Source organism: Triticum aestivum, chromosome 7A (genome assembly GCF_018294505.1).
Source record: "Triticum aestivum cultivar Chinese Spring chromosome 7A, IWGSC CS RefSeq v2.1, whole genome shotgun sequence".
Classification (NCBI taxonomy): Eukaryota; Viridiplantae; Streptophyta; class Magnoliopsida; order Poales; family Poaceae; genus Triticum; species Triticum aestivum.
In genome coordinates this window covers 454087496-454113361 of record NC_057812.1, presented here as the reverse complement: position 1 = coordinate 454113361, position 25866 = coordinate 454087496, and the positions used below count along the sequence as shown (strand labels likewise).

The following is a 25866-nucleotide window of genomic DNA, read 5'->3' as shown; positions in this document are numbered from 1 at the left end:
CTGTTGGAAGAGGGCTATGTGATAAAATTGTCAGATCTGTTTCATCAAATAGATATTTGTCATTTTTGCCATGATTAATGTGTGCATGATATGCTCATGAGCTCTACATGAGTTTTGTTATATGCCATGCCATCTTTACAGAGGTGCTTACCATGTATTTTTGTGATATGTGTGGTGACTAGCACAAGCTTGCAAAGTAGTGCAATCGGTAATGCTGATTTCAGGGACTTAGAATTTCACTAAGTCCTTGTCTTGTTTTGTCATTATGCCATATGTTCATGTTGTTTCCTAGTGATCCGTGCCTCTTTTGAGGATGATCAGTAAGGATGATTTGTTAACATTGTGGTGCTCTATCCATCCATGTCTTTATTTGCATTTATGGAGCACACTAGCTTGAGTCAATCAAGCTCTACTTTTGCTATTTCGGGATTCCTGGCAGATTGTTGACTTGTTAGCGATTTTGTCGAGGATGTTGTTATTGATCCGTGCATGCTATGTTGTTGTTCTTGACATGTCTAGCTTCCATGACATGTATTCTTGATGGGTGTATGCTTAGTTTGTCATGCCATGCTCTGTAGTGAGTGCATCGAGCTCGTAAACATGCCTACTCCCTAACTGTTTTGCATGCTCCAGTTTTTCTCTAAGTCTGAGATCTGATTATGTTTTTGCCATCTTCACATGCTTGCAATTGTATTTTATGATCCCTTTTGGCTTAATGTCACTAAGGGACTTTTGTTAAGTGCTTTGAGTAGCTTCATGCCATGCCTTTCTTTGCCATGTTAAGTTCCTGTAGCATGTAGTTTTCATGCTCTAAAGTGTGCTACCTGATATTAAATTCCAGACTTTTGTTAATTTCACTAAGTCTGAAACCTGTTTTCATTTGCATTTTTGCCATGCTTGTTTGAACCTGTTAATGGATGAATTGACCGTAGCTCAGTGTTCATCTTTTGTCAAGAATCATGAGTGGATCCATGCCATGTATTTTGTTATCATGTTTGAGTGTTGTAGCATAATTATCCTGATACTTTTAGATGGCTACTTGCTGATTATCGCAGACCGGTGCCATATTTGTTTTGCTTGCCATTTCCAAACCGTGCATCCGATTCCGGTGATCTTTATATCAATTTCAACCGAAATCATCTCACCTTTCCAGTGGCACTCTTGGATTTCCAAGTTGAGTCCAGGTTCAATCATTCCTTATAAAATCTTGCATATGCATCACATATCGCATCCCGCATAGCATACCATGTTTTGCATCATGTTGTTCGAGCATTGCACGTGGTTGATTGTGTTCCTTTTGCTTGTTTGTCTTGTTTGGGTAGAGCCGGGAGACGAGTTCGCTAACGAGGAGCCCGTTGAGTTTGCTTACGAGGATCAAGTCAACTCTGATAACTTTGCAGGCAAGATGATCATACCCTCGAAATCACTTCTATCTTTGCTTGCTAGATGCTCGCTCTTTTGCTATGCCTATGCTACGATACCTACCACTTGCTTATCATGCCTCCCAAATTGCCATGTCAAACCTCTAACCCACCATGTCCTAGCAAATCGTTGATTGGCTATGTTACCGCTTTGCTCAGCCCCTCTTATAGCGTTGCTAGTTGCAGGTGAAGATTGGAGATCGTTCCTTGTTGGAACATTGTTTATTGTTGGGATATCACCTTATTATCTTGTTATCTTAATGCACCTATATACTTGGTAAAGGGTGGAAGGCTCGGCCTTTTGCCTAGTGTTTTGTTCCACTCTTGCCGCCCTAGTTTCCGTCATATCGGTGTTATGTTCCCGGATTTTGCGTTTCTTACGCGGTTGGGTGATAATGGGAACCCCTTGACAGTTCGCCTTGAATAAAACTCCTCCAGCAATGCCCAACCTTGGTTTTACCATTTGCCACCTAGCCTCTTTTTCCCTTGGGTTTCCGGAGCCCAAGGGTCATCTTTATTTAAACCCCCCCCCCCCCGGGCCAGTGCTCCTCTGAGTGTTGGTCCAAACTAGAGCCCCTTGCAGTGCCACCTCGGGGAAACTCGAGGGCTGATTTTAGTTGTACGGATTGCTTATCCGAGTGTGCCCTGAAAACGAGATATGTGCAGCTCCTATCGGGATTTGTCGGCACATTCGGGCGGTGTTGCTGGACTTGTTTTACCATTGTCGAGGATGTCCTGTAAAACGGGATGCCGGGTCTGATCGGAATGTCTCGGGAGAAGGAATATCCTCCGTTGACCGTGAGAGCTTGTGATGGGCTAAGTTGGGACTCCCCTGCAGGGATTTGATCTTTTGAAAGCCGTGCCCGCGGTTATGGGCAGATGGGAATTTATTAATGTCCGGTTGTAGATAACATGAAACTTAACTTAATTAAAATGAATCAACCGTGTGTGTAACCGTGATGGTCTCTTCTCGGCGGATTCCGGGAAGTGAACACGGTGTTGGAGTAATGTTTGACGTAGGTTGTTATAGGATCACTTCTTGATCATAGTTCTTCGTTCGTGCTTTGCCTTCTCTTCTCGCTCTCTTTTGCGAACAGGTTAGCCACCATATATGCTATTCGCTTGCTGCAGCTCCACATATTACCTTGCCTTACCTATAAGCTTAAATAGTCTTGATCGCGAGGGTGCGAGATTGCTGAGTCCCCGTGACTCATAGATTACTTCCAAACCAGATGCAGGGACCGATGATACCGTTCCAGATGATGCGCTTGAGCTCAAGTGGGAGTTCGATGAAGACTCTTGTCGTTACTATGTGTCTTTCCCAGATGATCAGTAGTGGTGCCCAGTTGGGGCGATCGGGGACCATGTCGCTTGTTGGGGTTGATCTTTTATTTTGGTACCGTAGTCGGACCATGAGTGTATTGGATGATTGTAATGTTATTCATGTATTTGTGTGACGTGGCGAGTGTAAGCCAACTATGTTTCCTTTCCCCTTTTATATATTTACATGGGTTGTTGTGAAGATTACCTTACTTGCGACATTCTTTCAATGCGGTTATGCCTCTAAGTCGTGCGACACGTAGGAGATATAGCCGCATCGAGGGCGTTACAAAGAGGCCAAAGAAGTCCAAATAAAAAAAGAGAAAAAAAAGGCCATAAAAAAGAGAAAAGGCCCAAATAAAAAATAAAAAAATAAAAAATGAGAGAAAAAGAGAGAAGGGGCAATGCTACTATCCTTTTACCACACTTGTGCTTCAAAGTAGCACCATGATCTTCATGATAGAGAGTCTCCTATGTTGTCACTTTCATATACTAAGTGGGAATTATTCATTATAGAACTTGGCTTGTATATTCCAGTGATGGGCTTCCTCAAAATGCCATAGGTCTTCGTGAGCAAGCAAGTTAGATGCACACCCACTAGTTTCTTTTGTTGAGCTTTCATACACTTATAGCTCTAGTGCATCCATTGCATGACAATGCCTACTCACTCACATTGATATCTATTGATGGGCATCTCCATAGCCCGTTGATACGCCTAGTTGATGTGAGACTATCTTCTCCTTTTTGTCTTCTCCACAACCACCATTCTATTCCACCTATAGTGTTATGTCCATGGCTCATGCTCATATATTGCGTGAAGATTAAAAAAGTTTGAGAACATCAAAAGTATGAAACAATTGCTTGGCTTGTCATCGGGGTTGTGCATGATATAAATATTTTGTGTGGTGAAGATGGAGCATAGCCAGACTATATGATTTTGTAGGGATAACTTTCTTTGGCCATGATATTTTGAAAAGACATAATTGTTTTATTAGTATGCTTGAAGTATTATTATTTTTATGTCAATATGAACTTTTTTCTTGAATTTTTCGGATCTGAATATTCATATCACAAGTAAGAAGAATTACATTGAAATTCTTTTTATCATTTACCTACTCGAGGACGAGCAGGAATTAAGCTTGGGGATGCTTGATACGTCTCCAACGTATCTATAATTTTTGATTGCTCCATGCTATATTATCTACTGTTTTGGGCAATATTGGGCTTTATTATCCACTTTTATATTACTTTTGGGACTAACCTATTAATCGGAGGCCCAGCCCAGATTTGTTGTTTTATGCCTATTTCAGTGTTTCGAAGAAAAGGAATATCAAACGGAGTCGAAACGGAACGAAATCAACTGGAGAAGTTATTTTTGGAAGGAAACCTACCGGATAGACTTGGACCCTACGTCAGAAGATGAAGGCGGTGCTCATGAGGGTAGGGGCGCGCCCACCCCCCTGGGGCGCGCCCCCCTGCCTCGTGGCCCCCCCTTCGGTCCACCGACGTACCCCTTGTACCCATATATACCTACGTATCGTAAAACTTCCAGAACAGAGAATAGATCGGGAGTTCCGCCGCCATAAGCCTCCGTAGCCACCGAAAACCAATCTAGACCCGTTCCGGCACCCTGCCGGAGGGGGGATTCCTTCTCCGGTGGCCATCTTCATCATCCCGATGCTCTCCATGATGAGGAGGGAGTAGTTCTCCCTCGGGGCTGAGGTTATGTACCAGTAGCTATGTGTTTGATCTCTCTCTCTCTCTCGTGTTCTTGATTTGGCACGATCTTGATGTATCGCGAGCTTTGCTATTATAGTTGGATCTTATGCTTCTCCTCCCCCTCTTCTCTCTTATAATGAATTGAGTTTCCCCTTTAAAGTAATCTTATCGGATTGAGTCTTTAAAGATTTGAGAACACTTGATGTATGTCTTGTCGTGGATATCTGTGGTGGCAATGGGATATCACGTGATTCACTTGATGTATGTTTTGGTGATCAACTTGCGGGTTCCACCCATGAACCTATGCATAGGGGTTGGCACACGTTTTCGTCGTGATTCTCCGGTAGAACTTTGGGGCACTCTTTGAGGTCCTTTGTGTTGGTTGAATAGATGAATCTAAGATTGTGTGATGCATATCGTATAATCATACCCACGGATACTTGAGGTGACATTGGAGTATCTAGGTGACATTAGGGTATTGGTTGATGTGTGTCTTAAGGTGTTATTCTAGTACGAACTCTAGGGCTGTTTGTGACACTTATAGGAATTGCCCAACGGATTGATTGGAAAGAATAACTTTGAGGTGGTTTCGTACCCTACCATAATCTCTTCGTTCGTTCTCCGCTATTAGTGACTTTGGAATGACTCTTTGTTGCATGTTGAGGGATAGTTATGTGATCCTATTATGTTAGTATTGTTGAGAGGACTTGCACTAGTGAAAGTATGAACCCTAGGCCTTGTTTCCTATCATTGCAATACCATTTACGCTCACTTTTATCATTAGTTTTGCTGTTTTTATATTTTCATATTACAAAAACCTTTACCTACTATCCATATACCACTTGTATCACCATCTCTTCGTCGAACTAGTGCACCTATACAATTTACCATTGTATTGGGTGTGTTGGGGACACAAGAGACTCTTTGTTATTTGGTTGCAGGGTTGCTTGAGAGAGATCATCTTCATCCTACGCCTCCTACGGATTGATAAACCTTAGGTCATCCACTTGAGGGAAATTTGCTACTGTCCTACAAACCTCTGCACTTGGAGGCCCAACAACGTCTATAAGAAGAAGGTTGTGTAGTAGACATTAATGACCAACTCGCCGATGGCCAAGTCGGGCACAAAGTTAGAAGCTTGCTCCTGCTAGCATGAGCGGAGCATGTCAGCCCTAAAGCTAGACGCAACATCGCCATGAGCTACCTTATTACACTCACGTTTACAGAAAAATTCAAAGAAGGCAAAAACAAAAGGCTAACGACTTTCTTAGGAGTAGACCTATAGATTACTAATCATAATCACCAATGATGAGGCATCGACCTGTTGGAGCAAGTTTTGACTCGAAGATCATCCGACTAGTGCCCATTCCAGCAGTTGCTTCAATAGCTTTGACGCACGTCGTACCTTCCCATTGTACCCATTGTAATGGGGAGACCAAATGGTCCGGGGTTGACATGCTAAATATTCGAGGTAATAACAAATTCATAATAACACAAGCCTATCATAGATGAGTAATCATACACCAAAATACATGTCTTAGGGATTCTTGGACTCGAAGATTGTCTAGATTTTTGGCCAAGTTGAAATCCATAGAAGAATCCCCATATGAGCTTTTGTTCAATCACATGATTTAATCATATAGGAAATTTGTTCATAAATTTAAAAGAAAAATCTCGGTTGACTCCTTGGAAAAAATCATTTGTTTTCCTATCATGAAACCAAACACACTTTTGTATGTAGTGTTTGACTAGACTTGACATTGCAACTCGTTCACCGCATACTCGCATATTTCAAGATGTGATTCTCTCCAAAAAGAGAGACGATGAATCATCTGAAAATAAATTGAGGACATAAAGCTATTGGCGCAAAGAGATAGGGATGTTGTCAATCAAGTCCAATTGACTTAGCCAGTCTGAATACATTGGCTCGTGTCACACTCTTCCAGGAAATATTAGACTTTTAAAGACAGATACCCTTTTTAGGAGAAGCCTTCATGGTGTTTTTTATTCATAAGGCAAAACGCTTACATTGTTTGTGATGGCAGCCACAAGAAATAGTAAGTCAGATAACTCTAGCACTTTTGTTTAACAGGAGGTTCCTCCTGTCAAACTCTAGAGTTATTCGACTTACTAGCTAAAACATGTGCCACCATATTGGCCTTAATGGGACAAAAATCAAAGGAAATATCACTAAACTCATGACAGAGGAAGAAACAATTGTCGTAGATCATCGCGGCAGGCCCTAGTGAATGTCCACCATTCTTCATGATATCCACGCCTTTCATGCAATAAGATTTCACCAACCAGCATGTTGCACCCCATAGAATTTGCTAGGGAAAGGCCGTCCGTAGAGAAATTGCCTCCGTCGGCGTCATGTCACTGACAATGACAAGTGTTTAGTTGGAAGCAGACACAAACTAGCCCCAATCATCTTTGAGAACAGACCCAATTCCCTCAGTTTTAATCTCAATATCAAAAGTCGCATCTACATAAAGCTTCGCGCAATCATCTTCGGTCGTGTCCACCCATGTATAACAACACGAGCATTGTTTTTATTCTTCGCCATCGAGAAGTTTGTAGCCATTGAAGATATTGGTTGAGCAGACCTGGTGGGAAGTTGAACTTTCTCACCACGAGTTGCCTACTGGTGCTCCCGCCAAACATACCAGCCAGTGTTGTCAATAAGACCAGCCTGGAGAACATTTGGGAGAAGTGGCACCGGTGATGAGTTATCCAGCAAAAGTTCCGCAAGAAACAAGGACCCTTCAGTATATGCAATATCGGCTGCTCGACCGAGACCCAAGTGTCGCCAAATTTCATGAACACGCGGGCATTGGAAAAAAGCATGCGGATACTCTTGCGATCCATGCTGCATAATGGGCACCCCTTTGTTCGAATATGTCGATTCACTAGGACTCCATAACAGGGAATATCACCCAAGAGAGATCGCCAACAATGAATTTTAACCTTGGCAGGAACATTTGAAGACCATAAGATATTCCAGACTGGGCTAGATGAAGGACCGAGTTGATTCGTTCTTCTCAGCTTCTTTCCATCTTGATTTTCCCACTCGCAAGAGTACACCGAGCTCACTAAAAAACATGCCATTTTATTGAACTGTCACGCAACAAATTCCTCCTTAACGTGTTGAGCTAGAGGGAACATTGAGCATCCATTGGCAAACATATTGTTTACCAACTCAGTATCCCACGCCCGGTTACCCTCATCCATGAGCTCAGAAACTTTTGTGAACACGATATTATTTCTTCAAGTCATAATCATCCTCGAAGGGTTGGATGGGATCCATGGGTCATCCCAGATATTGTCTTCATACAATCACCAACCCATCAAATATGGCCTCATTTAAGGGTATGCATACATGTCCATATACTTTGCCAAGTATAAGAGTTGTGCTTCTTCAATTCATAGTTCAATAGATCGCCAGAAGGAAAGTACTAAGCTCTGAGGATTCTTGCACAAAGGGATTCATAAGTAACCTCCAACATTGCTTTTGAAACAATGCAAGTCTCTAAACCCCACGCCATCTTTAATTTTAGGGACGCACATCTTCCACCATGCAAATCCAATGAATATGCTTCCTCCAATCCTCATCTCTCTATCAGTATTGGGATATAGCAGTAGTAATCCCTTCACATATTTGCACAAGTAGCTTGAAAACAGACGTTGCATGATGGTCAAGCTTTGGATGACTAACTTAAGCAAAACCTCCTTTCCACCAAAAGACAACTTATTTCCCTTCCATCCTCTCAAGCGAGCACAAAACTCTATCAATCAAATGTTGGAAACAGTTCAGTCTATCCACCCCTACAATAGGAGGAAACCAAGGTACTTGTTTGTAATGGACTCACTCATAACATTCAACTAACTAATTGTCCGTTCGTTGCAACCGAGGGAGGGGTTCCGCAGTCTGGTATATATCTTACACCCATTATATTCTAGATTTTGGTAAGATTTGATTTGCTTTGAGTATGTGTACACGAGGCGAGGAAAGTTTTGATTCAGTTGAGGTTTTTGGTGACATTTTATTTGATTTGGATATGGGCAGGGGAAGACAAACAAAGTTTTTATTTAGTTGTGGTTTTCATGATGTTTGATTTGGTTTCATTGAGTTAATGCAAGACATGATTTTGGTAAAATTTGATTGAGCTAATGCAAGACATGGTTATCAATAGAACAACAAAAAAAAGTGCCGCTTTGATTTAGATTATTCCAAAAAAAAGGATCGTGTGCAAAGGAAACAAAACTAGAGGGAGAGAGAGAAGGTGCAAAGAAGGTATCATAGATATAGTCTTTTATATTATATACTATATACTATACTACTTAAAAAGAACGTCAGGTTCCCATTTCATCTTTCTTCCCAACACCCTTCGTCCAACCTTCCTTATATGATAATAAATCAACTTAATTTAGTTACCTTCTAAACCAGTTTCACTTTAATTACTTACCAAACTTTGGATCAAAATATTAGGTAAATCATGCGCAGAATTTGATGATCATTTATTTACATAATCGCGTTATTATAGACAAGTAAGTCACAAACCGACATAATAGAAGGTTTATATCCCATTGCAACATACGGGCATTGTTCTAGTTCACTCAAAAAAAAAGTAGAGATATAGTGGACACCTCCACCTTTGTTTCCACATTGTGCATGGCTATTATATGCATGGCCATCTGCCCGGAAGCTTGAAAATAATTCAGTCTAGTCAAATACCATAAGATTTAATTGTTTTTGTGTTGGTTTCATTCCCTCAAATTTCTTCACATATCTTGTGAACTTTAACATTTGACAATGTGGATGTAGTTCCTTCTCCTAATTAATTAAAGCCCTATTCATTAGCATAAAATGGAGAGGTTCTAGAATATGTACCCAAATCTCTTCACATTTTGCAAAGAAACAAAAAAGCATCCAAATATCTTAACAGCGTGCACAACTAGGCCCATGCGGCTTCGACAACTGACACAGCACAGGATAAAGTCATACTTTGTGCAACAAACCTGCAGTTTCAAGGACATGGGACTATGAAACAGGGCATGGTATAATCAAAAAGGCAAGTGAGCGGTGGAGCTCCATAATAAGAGAAAAACTTATCAGGTTTGCCACTTACCTTTCCCTTACACCATCTTCGCAAGTTAAAAGCCCATAGCAGGATATGGCAGTTGCGCACAACATTTACGGTAACTTATATATTGATCAAAACTGGTACTCAAAACAACAGCACAGCGGAGCCTGGCACACCGCACACTTGCACTTGCAAGTTCAAAGCTCTCCGTTACAAACATATAAGCAAGCGGGTCTACAAAATCGCTTACGTTTTATCTATAACAATAAAGACCAGAGCCTTACATTATATCTATAACCGAAGACCAAAGCACCACAGCCGACTGACTCCTCAGCCAGAACTCACAAAACATAGAAACATACTACGTCTGTCGCAGGTGAGGATCACAATGTAGATCCTTAGACTCAATGGATGATAATTACACAGTGAGTTTGTGTGGTGTTGGGGATGGGTCTACATGCTGGAGGTGGAGGGCAGCCACGAGCCCCTGCCAGGTTTCACCAGGGCGAGCGGATGTCTTCAACTCCACAAGTTTCCTGTGCTTCTTGTAGTAATCTTCCAGCTGCTTGGTCTGCAAATTGAATGTTCCATATAATCATATTGCTATAGTTAACCATGTGTTCCCACTATCAGGTTCAGTTGTAACAGCATAAAACCCTCAATATGTTTCTTGTGTTTCAGATACCATAAAAAAATACTGGTTTTGGTTAGATAAAACTGAAATTCGTGTGGTCCCCTAAGTGCAAAGCAAAGCTGAGATCTATCATAACCAACCATAAATATTCAAAAAAAATGGCCAAGATGAAAATACCTGCTCAGCATAAGCACGCAGCTTCTCCATCCTTGGGTTTTCCAGGCCTATAACAGAAGCATGTTGTGCCTGAGCAGGCCATGTAGAGCTTCCAAGGGAGAGATTACGCTCCCTAGACACCAGACTGCTGACACCAAAATGCTGCCCACAGTGGGAACATATGTCACCTCCTGATCGCTTCTTCATGAAACAGTTATCAGCACATTTGAAGTTCAGAACCAAGTCGATGTCAACGATCTCATCAAGAATCTCCTAAAATATGAGAACAGTCAGAACACTGGAAGCATCTAAACATCAATGGACTATATTGTCTAGGCAGATTCCGTCTAGGCTAACTGGTTAAACACATGAAAACAGTAAGTGCTCTTTTGTCCAAGCATATAAGGTAACTGGGGACCTACAGCTTGCATACGGGTACGTGGGATTCCGTCAAGGATAAATCCAGTTTCACCCTTGCAGTATCCCTCCTCGAGACGCTTAGTCAGCAACCCAAATATGATATCCTCTGGCACAAGCTTCCCTTCATTCACCGAATTAGCAATCTGTCAATATGCAATGCAAAAACCATTTAGCACAACCGAATACCCACAAAATCACAACCAACTGCTGTAATTTTCAACATACTACTCGTAGTACAATAGTTATACAATAGTGTCCACTTATGAAACAGAAAAATAATGAGTGGATATTCCATTAGCGGCCTTGCAGCGCGACAAGCTCATGGCCGCGTGATTCCCTGGCACGATCGTGCATCGTGTCCATGACAGGGGCCAGGTTCACGTGGAAGGAAGAGCAGCCGGTGCGTTCCATGCCATCGTGCCGTAGCCGGCTCCTTTGTGATATGGTTCTCATTGTGTACGATTAAGAAACCCTACCAACTACTCTCCAGCTGTTCAAGAAAAGTAGAACAAGAGGGCCGGACAAATGCAGGGCAAAGTTGGAAGCATGTATATGCAGACGGCCGCCCTCCACAAGATGCCAGAATTGAATGTTCCAAACTTGCTTATGAAAACCCTCGCATGTGGAATTCCCGAATTGCCCCCACAGCACCATGTGAACATAAGCAAATGCAGGGCCAAGTGCAGGACGCGGAGAAAGACATGGCCGCCACACTCCTCTCCCAGCATCATACGGTCCAGTATATTAAGCATAAAAATATGGACGGAAATACTCATGTGATATTGTTTGAATGGTAGCCTTTAAATAAGGACCAGGAAATTGTGGCCAAGAAAATTTCTTTGATTTGTGTAATAACTCGTGGGAAATATGGGGAAAAGTTGGAAAACTTTGCTAGTCCAGCGAAAAGTTGTGGCCTTGGAGAACTTGGGGGAAAAAGATCACATGAGTCCGTGCATAAGTCACGAGAAATTTTGAGAAGCGCCCAAGAAATTGGGCACGAAGCGTAAAATTTGTCTGTGGGGAAATGGAGCGGCTTTTCATCAATTAGGCAAAGGATTCGTGGTGATGTTCCAAATTAACGAAGCCCCTTGAGATATCGCCAAAAATTAGTCAAAGCGAGAAAAATCTCCAGAATTTCTGGCGCCGATCCGACTCAAATGATCATGGTTAGTAACGCGGGGAGGACCCGTGGCCGCAAAATTGCTCGATGGGGAAAGGGATGGCAGCTCAGATTGCAACCAAATGCAGTAAAGGCATTCGAATACCCCGTATGAGAATCGGAGAATTCGGAGCGAGCACGAGGCCGGACCTTCTTGTAGAGCGAGGATGTGTGGCTGAGCTCCTGCCTGACGAGCGTGCCCATGGAGATGTACGGCACGGCGAGGACCTCGGCGAGGCGCGCGGCGTGGGCGTGCTTCTGCGGGCCGGGGCGGCCCATCACCACCCACTGCACGCCCCTGGGACCGCCGTCCGCCGGGCAAGACTCCGCAGCGGGCGCCGATGCGCGGGCGCGCTGCCGCCGCGCCTCCTCCTCCTCCTCCTCCCACTCGGTCCAGCACGCATCGTCCTCCGCCAGGGCGGCCGCCGATGCCGCGAGCCTGCGGTGGTGCGGCGCGGCCGGGGCCAGCGCGCGGGAGAAGGATCTGGCGGCGCCGGCGAGCCGCAGGAGGCCGGCCATTGGGGCGGCGGCGGCGGCGGCTAGGGTTTGCGCGGCGTAGGGTTTTTGGGGACGGGTCGGTGGTGGGGTGCGCGTGGGGAGATCGTGGGGCTGGAGATTCGGCCGCTCCTTTTCTTCGTTGAGACGGAGATTGCACGGAGCCGCTTCTCTTTTCTTTATGCTGGTGGCCTATGGAGCTGTGAAAGGGACAACGCTCACAAGCGGGATTTCTCTTCGATTTGCGTGGCCATCAAACCGTTACTTCGATAATCATGTAGAATTTCATACTCCTATTATGGATACATACATTTCGTTCGTGTCGACGATCAACCATTAAATTTTAGCTGGTCTTTTTCTATGGAGTACAAACATGAGAATTTAGAAAAAAAATCTCCAGCAAAACTGAGAATCGAGAATTTGTTCACAGTAATAGGACTATAGTAAGCTAAGACAATCCATAGTGGGGAGTAATTTAGACTAATAACATGTATATATTACTCCCTCTGTAAACTAATATAAGAGTGTTTAGATAACTAAAGTAGTGATCTAAATGCTCTTATATTAGTTTACGGAGGGAGTACTAGTCTATGTTACTACCTCTATAGCGGGGAGCCGGGGAGTAACACATGTGCGGCATCATGCAACTCTTTATTTATTAGGTTGTAGGCTTGTCTTGTCTTGATATGTATGATGTTACTCATAGTACGAGGGGGTGTTTGGTTCAGAAGTCTTAGGACTTTTTCTAGTCCCAGGGACTAATCAAAAAAGACTCTCCAGTAGAGTCTTTTTTCCAGTCTCTGTAGAAAAAGTCCCTCCCATTTGGTTCCTAGGGACTTTTCCTAGTATCTGGGACTAAAAAGTCTCTGAACCAAACACCCCCTGAGTAACTAGCTATGTTAATATATGCCTCTCTTTCATCATTAATTACTTGTCGTGTCATCTAATTTGTCTAGATAAGTGTGATGTTACCACCTATATTACTCCATCATGGATAGCCTAAAACTAATTTCGAAATATAGCCCGGGACATGAAAATTTAGTTGGTCATGGTCAACAATTTAGTGTTGCATTATTTCTTGTTGTCATAATCTTTTTTATTTTTTGCGGCTGAGTCAAAATCAACTTTCTTTTAAAATAAATACGTACCTCTCTTTATTAGCTTGTGAACAACTTGTGATGGTTGTTACATTTAGTTTTGAGGCAATGATAATTGGTACATAAAAATGGTCAAATGAGGGTCGGCTCGCTGAAGCCTCTTCAAACTAGGTAGTGCATGTAGAAAATCTGACCAACCTAGCTAACTCATGTAGTTTTTTTAGGCTGATCATAGTAGGGTGTAACTTATACTAGTGTCATGCATATGACACTATCCTAAATTACTATCTTTATAGTGTAAGGTAATATAGATTCTATTTGGTTCATAAGTCTTAGGATTTTTTTAGTCCCAACTAAAAAGTCGCTAGTCCCTAAAAAGTCTATACCTATTTGGTTCCTGAGACTAAACATGGACTAAAAGACCATGTTACAACTAAAAGTCTTAAAAAGACTCTCATTGAGGGTCTTCTTTCATAAATTCTAAATGCCCACTTTAAGTCCTTATAAGTCCCTCCTGTTTGGTTTAGATGGAACTAAAAGAGACTTTTTTAAATTCTGACATCAATAAGTCCCTGTAAACAAACACCCCCATAGTACTAATGTTATAGAGGACTTCATTTATTAGATTGTAGACTCATCTTGTCTTGAAAAGCGCTATGTTATATTAATGTATTATGTTACCACTTCTCATTAACTACATGCCATGTAAGCAAAATTTTCTTAAAGTATGCTTGTTACTGTTGGGGAACGTAGCAGAAATTCAAAAAATTTCCTACGTATCACCAAGATCTATCTATGGAGAGACCAGCAACGAGTAGAAGGAGAGTGCATCTACATACCCTTATAGATCGCTAAGCGGAAGCGTTCAAGTGAACGGGGTTGATGGAGTCGTACTCGTCGTGATTCAGATCACCGATGATCAAGTGCCGAACGGACGGCACCTCCGCGTTCAACACACGTACAGCCCGGTGACGTCTCCCACGCCTTGATCCAGCAAGGAGAGAGGGAGAGGTTGAGGAAGACTCCATCCAACAGCAGCATAACGGCGTGGTGGTGGTGGAGGAGCGTGGCAATCCCGCAGGGCTTCGCCAAGCACCATGGGAGAAGAGGAGGAGGGAGAGGGGCAGGGCTGCACCAACGAGAGATCAAATCGCGTGTTATGGGCAGCCCCTAGGCCTCATATATATAGGGGAAGGGGAGGGCTGCGCCCCCTTTAGGGTTTCCCACCCCAAGGGGCGGCGGCCAGCCTCCAGATGGCATCTGGTGCGGCGGCCAAGAGGGGGGGGAGGAGTCCATCCTGAGGTGCCTTCCCCCTTGAGGACTCTTCCCCCTAGGGTTCCCTAGGCGCATGGGCCTCTTGGGGCTGGTGCCCTTGGCCCATGTAGGCCAAGGCGCACCCCCTACAGCCCATGTGGCCCCCCGGGGCAGGTGGCCCCACCTGGTGGGCCCCCGGGACCCTTCCGGTGGTCCCGGTACAATACCGATGACCCCGAAACTTGTCCCGATGCCCGAAACAGGACTTCCTATATATAAATCTTTACCTCCGGACCATTCCGGAACTCCTCGTGACGTCCGGGATCTCATCCGGGACTCCGAACAACATTCGGTAACCACATACAAGCTTCCTTTATAACCCTAGCGTCATCGAACCTTAAGTGTGTAGACCCTACGGGTTCGGAAGACATGCAGACATGACCGAGACGTTCTCCGGTCAATAACCAACAGCGGGATCTGGATACCCATGTTGGCTCCCACATGTTCCACGATGATCTCATCGGATGAACCACGATGTCAAGGACTCAATCGATCCCGTATTCAATTCCCTTTGTCTAGCGGTATTTTACTTGCCCGAGATTCGATCGTCGGTATACCGATACCTTGTTCAATCTCGTTACCGGCAAGTCACTTTACTCGTTCCGTAACACATCATCCCGTGATCAACTCCTTGGTCACATTGCGCATATGATGATGTCCTACCGAGTGGGCCCAGAGATACCTCTCCGTTTACACGGAGTGACAAATCCCAGTCTCGATTCGCATAAAACAATAGATACTTTCGGAGATACCTGTAGTGCACCTTTATAGTCACCCAGTTATGTTGTGACGTTTGATACATCCAAAGCACTCCTACGGTATCCAGGAGTTACACGATCTCATGGTCAAAGGAAGAGATACTTGACATTGGCAAAGCTCTAGCAAACGAACTACACGATCTTTGTGCTATGCTTAGGATTGGGTCTTGTCCATCACATCATTCTCCTAATGATGTGATCCCGTTATCAACGACATCCAATGTCCATAGCCAGGAAACCATGACTATCTGTTGATCACAACGAGCTAGTCAACTAGAGGCTCACTAGGGACATATTGTGGTCTATGTATTCACACGTGTATTACGATTTCCGGATAATACAGTTATAGCATGAATAAAAGACAATTATCATGAACAAGGAAATATAATAATAATACTTTTATTATTGCCTCTAGGGCATATTTCCAATAGTCTCCCACTTGCACTAGAGTCAATAATCTAGTTCACATCGCCATGTGATTAACACTCACAGGTCACATCGCCATGTGACTAATACCCAAGAGTTTACTAGAGTCAGTAGTCTAGTTCACATCACTATGTGATTAACACTCAATGAGTTTTATGTTTGATCATGTTGCTTGTGAGAGAGGTTTTAGTCAATGGGTCTGAACCTTTCAGATCCATGTGTGCTTTACAAATCTCTATGTCATCTCCTAGATGCAGCTACCACGCTCTATTTGGAGCTATTCCAAACAACTGTTCTACTTGGAGCTATCCTAAATTATTGCTCCATTATATGTATCCGGTCTCTCTACTCAGAGCTATCCGGATAGGTGTCAAGCTTGCATCGTCGTAACTTTTACGACGAACTCTTTTACCACCTCCATAATCGAGAAAATTCCTTAGTCCACTAGTTACTAAGGATAACTTTGACCGCTGTCCTGTGATCCATTCTTGGATCACTCTTGTACCCCTTGACTGACTCATGGCAAGGCACACTTCAGGTGCGGTACACAGCATAGCATACTGAAGAGCCTACGTCTTAAGCATAGGGGACGACCTTCGTCCTTTCTCTCTATTCTGCCGTGGTCGAGCTTTAAGTCTTAACTTCGTACCTTACAACTCAGGCAAGAATTCCTTCTTTGACTGGTCCCTCTTGAACACCTTCAAGATCATGTCAAGGTATGTGCTCATTTGAAAGTATTATTAAGCATTTTGATCTAATCTTATAGATCTTGATGCTCAATGTTCAAGTAGCTTAATCCAGGCTTTCCATTGAAAAACACCTTTCAAATAACCCTATATGCTTTCTAGAAATTCTACATCATTTCTGATCAACAATATGTCAAGAACATATACTCATCAGAAATTCTATAGTGCTCCCACTCACTTCTTTGGAAATACAAGTTTCTTATAAACTTTGTGTAAATCCAAAATCTTTGATCATCTCATTAAAGCGTACATTCCAACTCTGAGATGCTTACTCCAGTCCTTAGAAGGATCGCTGGAGCTAGCATACCTTTTAGCATCCTTAGGATCGACAAAACTTTTCTGATTGTATTGCATACAACCTTTCCTTACAAAAACTAGTAAGGAAACTTGTCTTGACATCCATCTGCCAGATTTCATAAATGCAGCTAATGCTAACATGATTCCGACGGACTTTAAGCATCTCTACGAGTGAGAAAATCTCATCGTAGTCAACTCCTTGAACTTGTCGGAAAACACTTCGCCACAAGTCGAGCTTCATAGATGGTGACATTACCATCCACGTCTGTCTTCTTCTTAAAATATCCATTTATCTCAATGGATTGCCGATCATCGGGCAAGTCCATCAAAGTCCATGCTTTGTTCTGATATATGGATACTATCTCGGATTTCATGGCTTCTAACCATTTGTTAGAATTCGGGCCCACCATCGCTTCTCCATAGCTCGTAGGTTCATTGTTGTCTAGCAACATGACCTTCAAGACAGGATCACCTTACCACTCCGAAGTAGTACGTGTCCTTGTCGTCCTACGAGGTTCGGTAGTGACTTGATCCGAAGCTTCATGATCACTATCATAAGCTTCCACTTCAATTGGTGTAGGTGCCACAGGAACAACTTCCTGTGCCCTGCCACACACTAGTTGAAGAGACGGTTCAATAACCTCATCAAGTCTCCACCATCCTCCCACTCAACTCTTTCGAGAGAAACCTTTCCTCGAGAAAGGACCCGATTCAAGAAACAATCCATATTGCTTTCGGATCTGAATTAGGAGGTATACCCAACTGTTTTGGGTTTCCTATGAAGATGCATTTTATCCGCATTGGGTTCGAGCTTATCAACCTGAAACTTTTTCATATAAGCGTCGCAGCCCCAAACTTTTAAGAAACGACAACTTAGGTTTCTCTAAACCATAATTCATACGGTGTCATCTCAACGGAATTACGTGGTGCCCTATTTAAAGTGAATGTGGTTGTCTCTAATGCCTAACCCATGAACGATAGTGGTAATTCGATAAGAGACATCATGGTACGCACCATATCCAATAGGGTGCAACTATGATGTTCGGACACACCATCACACTATGGTGTTCCAGGCGGTATTAATTGCGAAACAATTTCCACAATGTCTTAATTGTGTGCCAAAACTCGTAACTCAGATATTCATCTCTATGATCATATCATAGACATTCTATCATCTTGTCACGAAGATCTTAAACTTCACTCTGAAATTACTTGAACCATTCAATAATTCAGACTTGTGTTTCATCAAGTAAATATTCTCAACATCTACTCAAATCATCCGTGAAGTAAGAACATAACGATATTCACTGCATGCCTCAGCACTCATTGGACTGCACACATCAAAATGTGTTGCTTCCAACAAGTTGCTATCTTGTTACATTTTACTGAAACCGAGGCTTTTCAGTCATCTTGCCTATGTGGTATGATTTGCATATCTCAAGTGATTCAAAATCAAGTGAGTTCAAACGGTCCATTTGCATGGAGTTTCTTCATGCATATATACCAATAGACATGGTTCGCATGTCTCAAACTTTTCAAAAATGAGTGAGTCCAAAGATCCATCAACATGGAGCTTCTTCATGCGTTTTATACCATTATGACTTACATGGCAGTGCCACAAGTAAGTGGTACTATCATTACTATCTTATATCTTTTGGCATGAAAATGTGTATCACTACGATCGAGATTCAATAAACCATTCAGGTTTAATACTAATCTTGATGGTAGAGGGAGCGTGCGATGTTTGATTATATCAAACTTGGAAACACTTCCAACACATATCGTCAGCTCACCTTTAGCTAGTCTCCGTTTTATTTCGTAGCTTTTATTTCGAGTTACTAACACTTAGCAACCGAACCGGTATCTAATACCCTGGTGCTACTAGGAGTACTAGTAAAGTACACATTAACATAATGTATATCCAATATACTTCTATCGACCTTGCCAGCCTTCTCATCTACCAAGTATCTAGGGTAATGCTGCTCCAGTGGTTGTTCCCCTTATTACAGAAGCACTTAGTCTCGGGTTTGGGTTCAACCTTGGGTTTCTTCACTTGAGCAGCAGCTGAATTGCCGTTTCATGAAGTATCCCTTTGTTCCCTTGCCCTTCTTGAAACTAGTGGTTTCACCAACCATCAATAATTGATGCTCCTTCTTGATTTCTACTTTCGCGGTGTCAAACATCGTGAATACCTCAAGGATCATCTAATTTATCCCTGATATGTTATAGTTCATCACGAAGCTCTAGCAGCTCGGTGGCAATGACTTTGGGGAAACATCACTATCTCATCTGGAAGATCAACTCCCACTTGATTCAAGTGATTGTTGCACTCAGACAATCTGAGCACAAGCTCAACGATTGAGCTTTTCTCCCTTAGTTTGCAGGCTAAGAAAATCGTCGGAGGTCTCATACCTCTTGACGTGGGCACGAGCCTGAAATCCCAATTTCAGCCCTCGAAACATCTCATATGTTTCGCGACGTTTCGAAAACGTCTTTGGTGCCTCTACTTAAACCATTTAACTGAACTATCACGTAGTTATCAAAAACGTGTATGTTCGATGTTCGAAACATCCACAAACGACGTTTGGGGTTTAGCACACTAAGCGGTGCATTAAGGACATAAGCTATCTACTGATCGCATAATCGCTACTGTCAACTTTCAACTATATTTTCTCTAGGAACATATCTAAAACAGTAGAACTAAAGCGCGAGCTACGACATAATTTGCAAAAAGGTCTTTTGACTATGTTCAAGATAATTAAGTTCATCTTATGAACTCCCACTTAGATAGACATCCCTCTGGTCATCTAAGTGATCACATGATCCGAGTCAACTAGGCCGTGTCCGATCATCACGTGAGACGGACTAGTTAACGTCGGTGAACATCTCCATGTTGATCGTATCTACTATACGACTCATGCTCGACCTTTCGGTCTCCGTGTTCCGAGGCCATGTCTACACATGCTAGGCTCGTCAAGTTAACCCTAAGTGTTTTCGCTGTGTAAAACTGTCTTACACCCGTTGTATGTGAACGTAAGAATCCATCACACCCGATCATCACGTGGTGCTTAGAAGCGACGAACTGTAGCAACGGTGCACAGTTAGGGGAGAACACTTCTTGAAATTTTGTAAGGGATCATCTTATTTACTACCGTCGTCCTAAGTAAACAAGATGCATAAACATGATAAACATCACATGCAATCAAATAGTGACATGATATGGCCAATATCATTTTGCTCCTTTTGATCTTCATCTTCGGGGCTCCATGATCATCATCGTCACCGGCACGACACCATGATCTCCATCATCATGATCTCCATCATCTTGTCTTCATGAAGTTGTCACGCCAACGACTACTTCTACTTCTATGGCTAACGCGTTTAGCAATAAAGTAAAGTAAGTTACAAGGCGTTCTTCAATGACACGCAGGTCATACAAAAAATAAAGACAACTCCTATGGCTCCTGCCGGTTGTCATACTCATCGACATGCAAGTCGTGAATCCTATTACAAGAACATGATCAATCTCATACATCACATATCATTCATCACATTCTTCTTGGCCATATCACATCACATAGCATACCCTGCAAAAACAAGTTAGACGTCCTCTAATTGTTGTTGCATGTTTTACGTGGCTGCTATGGGTTTCTAGCAAGAACGTTTCTTACCTACGCAAGACCACAACGTGATATGCCAATTGCTATTTACCCTTCATAAGGACCCTTTTCATCGAATCCGTTCCGACTAAAGTGGGAGAGACTGGCACCCGCTAGCCACCTTATGCACCAAGTGCATGTCAATCGGTGGAACCTGTCTCACGTAAGAGTACGTGTAAGGTCGGTCCGGGCCGCTTCATCCCACAATACCGTCGAAACAAGATTGGACTAGTAACGGTAAGCATATTGAACAAAATCAACGCCCACAACTACTTTGTGTTCTACTCGTGCAAAGAATCTACGCAATAGACCTAGCTCATGATGCCACTGTTGGGGAACGTAGCAGAAATTCAAAAAAATTCCTACGTATCACCAAGATCTATCTATGGAGAGACCAGCAACGAGTAGAAGGAGAGTGCATCTACATACCCTTGTAGATCGCTAAGCGGAAGCGTTCAAGTGAACGGGGTTGATGGAGTCGTACTCGTCGTGATTCAGATCACCGATGATCAAGTGCCGAACGGACGACACCTCCGCGTTCAACACACGTACAGCCCGGTGACGTCTCCCACGCCTTGATCCAGCAAGGAGAGAGGGAGAGGTTGAGGAAGACTCCATCCAACAGCAGCATAACGGCGTGGTGGTAGTGGAGGAGCGTGGCAATCCCGCAGGGCTTCGCCAAGCACCATGGGAGAAGAGGAGGAGGGAGAGGGGCAGGGCTGCACCAACGAGAGATCAAATCGCGTGTTATGGGCAGCCCCTAGGCCTCATATATATAGGGGAAGGGGAGGGCTGCGCCCCCTTTAGGGTTTCCCACCCCAAGGGGCGGCGGCCAGCCTCCAGATGGCATCTGGTGCGGCGGCCAAGAGGGGGGGGAGGAGTCCATCCTCCCCAAGGCACCTCGGAGGTGCCTTCCCCCTTGAGGACTCTTCCCTCTAGGGTTCCCTAGGCGCATGGGCCTCTTGGGGCTGGTGCCCTTGGCCCATGTAGGCCAAGGCGCACCCCCTACAGCCCATGTGGCCCCCCAGGGCAGGTGGCCCCACCCGGTGGGCCCCCGGGACCCTTCCGGTGGTCCCGGTACAATACCGATGACCCCGAAACTTGTCCCGATGCCCGAAACAGGACTTCCTATATATAAATCTTTACCTCCGGACCATTCCGGAACTCCTCGTGACATCCGGGATCTCATCCGGGACTCCGAACAACATTCGGTAACTACATACAAGCTTCCTTTATAACCCTAGCGTCATCGAACCTTAAGTGTGTAGACCCTACGGGTTCGGGAGACATGCAGACATGACCGAGACGTTCTCCGGTCAATAACCAACAGCGGGATCTGGATACCCATGTTGGCTCCCACATGTTCCACGATGATCTCATCGGATGAACCACGATGTCAAGGACTCAATCGATCCCGTATTCAATTCCCTTTGTCTAGCGGTATTTTACTTGCCCGAGATTCGATCGTCGGTATACCGATACCTTGTTCAATCTCGTTACCGGCAAGTCACTTTACTCATTCCGTAACACATCATCCCGTGATCAACTCCTTGGTCACATTGCGCATATGATGATGTCCTACCGAGTGGGCCCAGAGATACCTCTCCGTTTACACGGAGTGACAAATCCCAGTCTCGATTCGCATAAAACAATAGATACTTTCGGAGATACCTGTAGTGCACCTTTATAGTCACCCAGTTACGTTGTGACGTTTGATACACCCAAAGCACTCCTACGGTATCCAGGAGTTACACGATCTCATGGTCAAAGGAAGAGATACTTGACATTGGCAAAGCTCTAGCAAACGAACTACACGATCTTTGTGCTATGCTTAGGATTGGGTCTTGTCCATCACATCATTCTCCTAATGATGTGATCCCGTTATCAACGACATCCAATGTCCATAGCCAGGAAACCATGACTATCTGTTGATCACAACGAGCTAGTCAACTAGAGGCTCACTAGGGACATATTGTGGTCTATGTATTCACACGTGTATTACGATTTCCGGATAATACAGTTATAGCATGAATAAAAGACAATTATCATGAACAAGGAAATATAATAATAATACTTTTATTATTGCCTCTAGGGCATATTTCCAACAGTTACTAGCTAAGTTACTCCCACCATGACTAGTCTTCGAAAAAAAGCTAACTCACGTGGTATCAATTTTGCTTCTCTATTAAAATATTCAAACCTAGTTTGTGGTTGAAGACCACTGCAGCTACCCCAAATGATCTGCCATCGGCATTCATGGTTTAGACAACCATCACATTGAAATTCATAGGCAGAGCTCATGGGTAGGCGGTCCAGTTCGAGCGTTACACATCTCAATTTTCTTTATTTTCCTTTCTCTCTTGTTTTTTAGCAGGTGTAGCAAAAAAATGATTTGCTAGATTTTTTATTGGTTAAAAATATGGAAATTGCAAAACAAAAATTATACTAAAAAATAAATTTTCATTGTGAATTTTAATAACATTGATGAATTTAAAATATTTTAAATTTGGAAACCATTCGTGCTTTAAAAAATATATTTGTGAATATTCAAATATCAATGAATTTAGAATCAAGTATGATTAAGTGTTTCTCATATTTTGAGAAAAGTTCATGTATTCTAGTCATGAATTTTAAAAAATATTCTCATGGTCCACCATAATAATGTTTACGGCAAGATAATGAGATAGCTCCATGTGCTCTTATATACTTTTTGTATAATGATCTATCTAGGAGAAATACCAAAGTATTTCAAAGGAGGATTACCTAGCCTTAGGCATGGCTCTGCCGTACAATAAACTAGCCTAAGTGAAGTCTATATAGTTCCACTGCAACTGTTAACTATGAGACTTGGCTAATTTTCAAAAGTGTCCGTACACAAGAAATATTCATCGATATAAAAATGTTTGTGGATACGAAAAGTTCAAGAAGTTGAGAAAGGTTCTCTTATGCTAAAAAAATAGTTGTGTATTTCAATAAATTTTCTCAGATTACAATAATGTTTATGTATTCCAAAAATATCATGATTTAAAAAATGTTGAAATAAAAAATAAATAAAGAACCAAAGCAAAGGAAAACTGGAATAAAGAAACCCAATACAAGACCGTTAGAAAAACCAACTAAAACGGTAACTAAACAAAAGAAAAATAAAAAGCCAAGCCCTCGTGTATATATATACCCTGCTTATAAAGGAGAGGAAGGCGGTGCAAACGAGCCGTGTTCAAAAAAACAAAAACTAAAAAACGAGCCGGTCCAGCTTGCACCCCTTGTGCGTTGCGCGCCGATCTGACGCAGGGAACCTCAAACAGGGCGCTTGCTGCGTCCAAAAGTAGCGGGGCGAACCAGAGTCCCAACTGCGCCTACCCACTAGCGGTTGTAGCGATGTACTGCAGCAAACGCATTGTAGGGAATGCACAGTAGCAAAGTTGCACCTTCTGAATTGTTTGATTTTTTAAATACATTTTTTTAAATAAGATATATTAAACAGTTGAAAAACACATAAAAATGTGAGATCCCGATCGTTTTTTGAAATTTATGAACTTTATTAGGGAAAACACGTAAAACAAGTCAAAACGTGAGTTTTTTTAAAAAATTCCACATTTTCTAAAACTTCCAAACAAATCTTGAAGATATTGAACATTTTTTTAAAGAGTAACATTTTTTGTAAACATGACAATTTTCTTTGAATTTGGAGCAATTTTCGAACAAATTTTGAAAAAGTGAACACAAATTTGGAATTATGATCATTTTGTGGGAACAGAGAACAGTTTTTAAAATTCTACTTTTTTTAAGATTCTGAGCATTTTTTGAAATTGTGAATTTATGGGAAAAATAAACAAAAAATGAAAGGTAAAGAAGGGGAAAGATACATAAAAAACAAAAGAAACAAGAAAACTAGTAAAAAGAAAGCAATAGGTAAAAGGTTCAGGAACCTTCTAGAAGGTTCAGGAACCTTTTTTATAACAGGAGGAAACCATACATAAATCCTAGCGCTAGCTAATGGGTCAACCCTCCTAGTTGCTTGCTTGGTCATCCCTTTGACGCAAAATGTGCCGAAGAGGAGGATATTCCCTGAAATAGGGTGTTCGTTGCTGACGAAATTCCCTATAAGGGCTCATTTGGTTGCAGGGTTTCCCGAGGGATCCCTACCTTTTTCTAGTGCCTGAAAGCCACGTGGAATCTCTGGCTAGGGAGAACCAGCGCCACATTTGGATTACCCGATCCACAGGGCGGGCTGGCCCGAACCCTCCTCTTTTCCCGGGTAGAAGTTCCATGCTTGTGCACTCGTGGAAATTCTCCTCATATCGTCTCCCTCGCGAAGCTGCTACTCGCAGCTCATCCTCGCAAAGCTGCGGCTCCCCTCGCCTGGACCACACCCCACCCCACCCTCCTGACTGGACCACCAAATGGCCATTCAAAACAGGAGAACTCCACCCGTGGAAGCCCATGTGTTGTTGAAATTTCCCTCTCGGGGTTTACTGCCCTGGGTTGTCTCCCCGTAGCCACCAAACAAAGCCTAAGTCGGACAGTTTGACAAACTGACGAGATGGGTTGGACGACTTTACAACAACGAGCCAACCGGTGTTTCGAACCTTCTAGAAGGTTTTCAGGACCATTTCCTTTTTGTTTTGTTTTGTTTTTTTGTCTTTTCTCCTTTATTTTTGGTTTTAATTTTTTTAGAGTTTAAAAAAGTTTGTGTTTTTAAATTTGAGTCGGAATTTCTTAAAATGGTCCTATTTTTGAAAAATGAGTACAGATTGAATAAATGTTCGGGGATTTCAGAAAAATATTGGTGTTTCAAAATTTGGTTCGGATTAAAAAACAGATTCAAAAAGCGTTCACATTTTTCAGAAAGTGTTGGAAAAAAATAAAAATGCTAGTATTTGCAAAATTTGTTTAGAACTCAACAAATGTTTCTTTAAAAAAATCATGGATTCCAAAAAATGTATGTGATTTTCCAAAATGTTAGAGAATTTTAAAAAAAATTCAAGTTTTTTTAGAAAAATGTTTACAATTTGAAAAGTTTCGGCGTTTCAAGAACATTATTGTTTTTAAACGCTTCAAATTTTGTAAATACTTCAAATATGTCGCTCCTAGTAGTTCTTACAACTCCATGTTATTTATTGGTGATTGAGGTTCATTATTTCCAGTTTATAGACATGTG

General features: G+C 42.6%; 1 protein-coding gene across 1 annotated transcript; it reads right to left on the bottom strand.

The window, feature by feature from the left end:
* Positions 1 to 9653: 9653 nt before the first annotated feature.
* On the bottom strand, positions 9654 to 12566 carry LOC123147517 (probable adenylate kinase 7, mitochondrial). Its single transcript, XM_044566791.1, has 4 exons — positions 12064 to 12566; positions 10757 to 10897; positions 10356 to 10607; positions 9654 to 10115 (listed from the first exon to the last, which is right to left on the bottom strand). Exons 1-4 carry the CDS (start codon positions 12430 to 12432, stop codon positions 9963 to 9965), a joined length of 915 nt encoding a protein of 304 aa, XP_044422726.1. The 5' UTR covers positions 12433 to 12566; the 3' UTR covers positions 9654 to 9962.
* Between the last annotated feature and the right edge of the window lie 13300 nt (positions 12567 to 25866).

Bases quoted from the DNA above. Each gene is read 5' to 3' on its own strand.
- LOC123147517 (XM_044566791.1), bottom strand. From the start codon at position 12,432: ATGGCCGGCCTCCTGCGGCTCGCCGGCGCCGCCAGATCCTTCTCCCGC. The intron at 10,898-12,063 runs GTCCGGCCTCGT...GCATATTGACAG, and splicing joins CATCCTCGCTCTACAAGAAG to ATTGCTAATTCGGTGAATGA. The intron at 10,116-10,355 runs GTATTTTCATCT...TTCAATTTGCAG, and splicing joins TGCGTGCTTATGCTGAGCAG to ACCAAGCAGCTGGAAGATTA.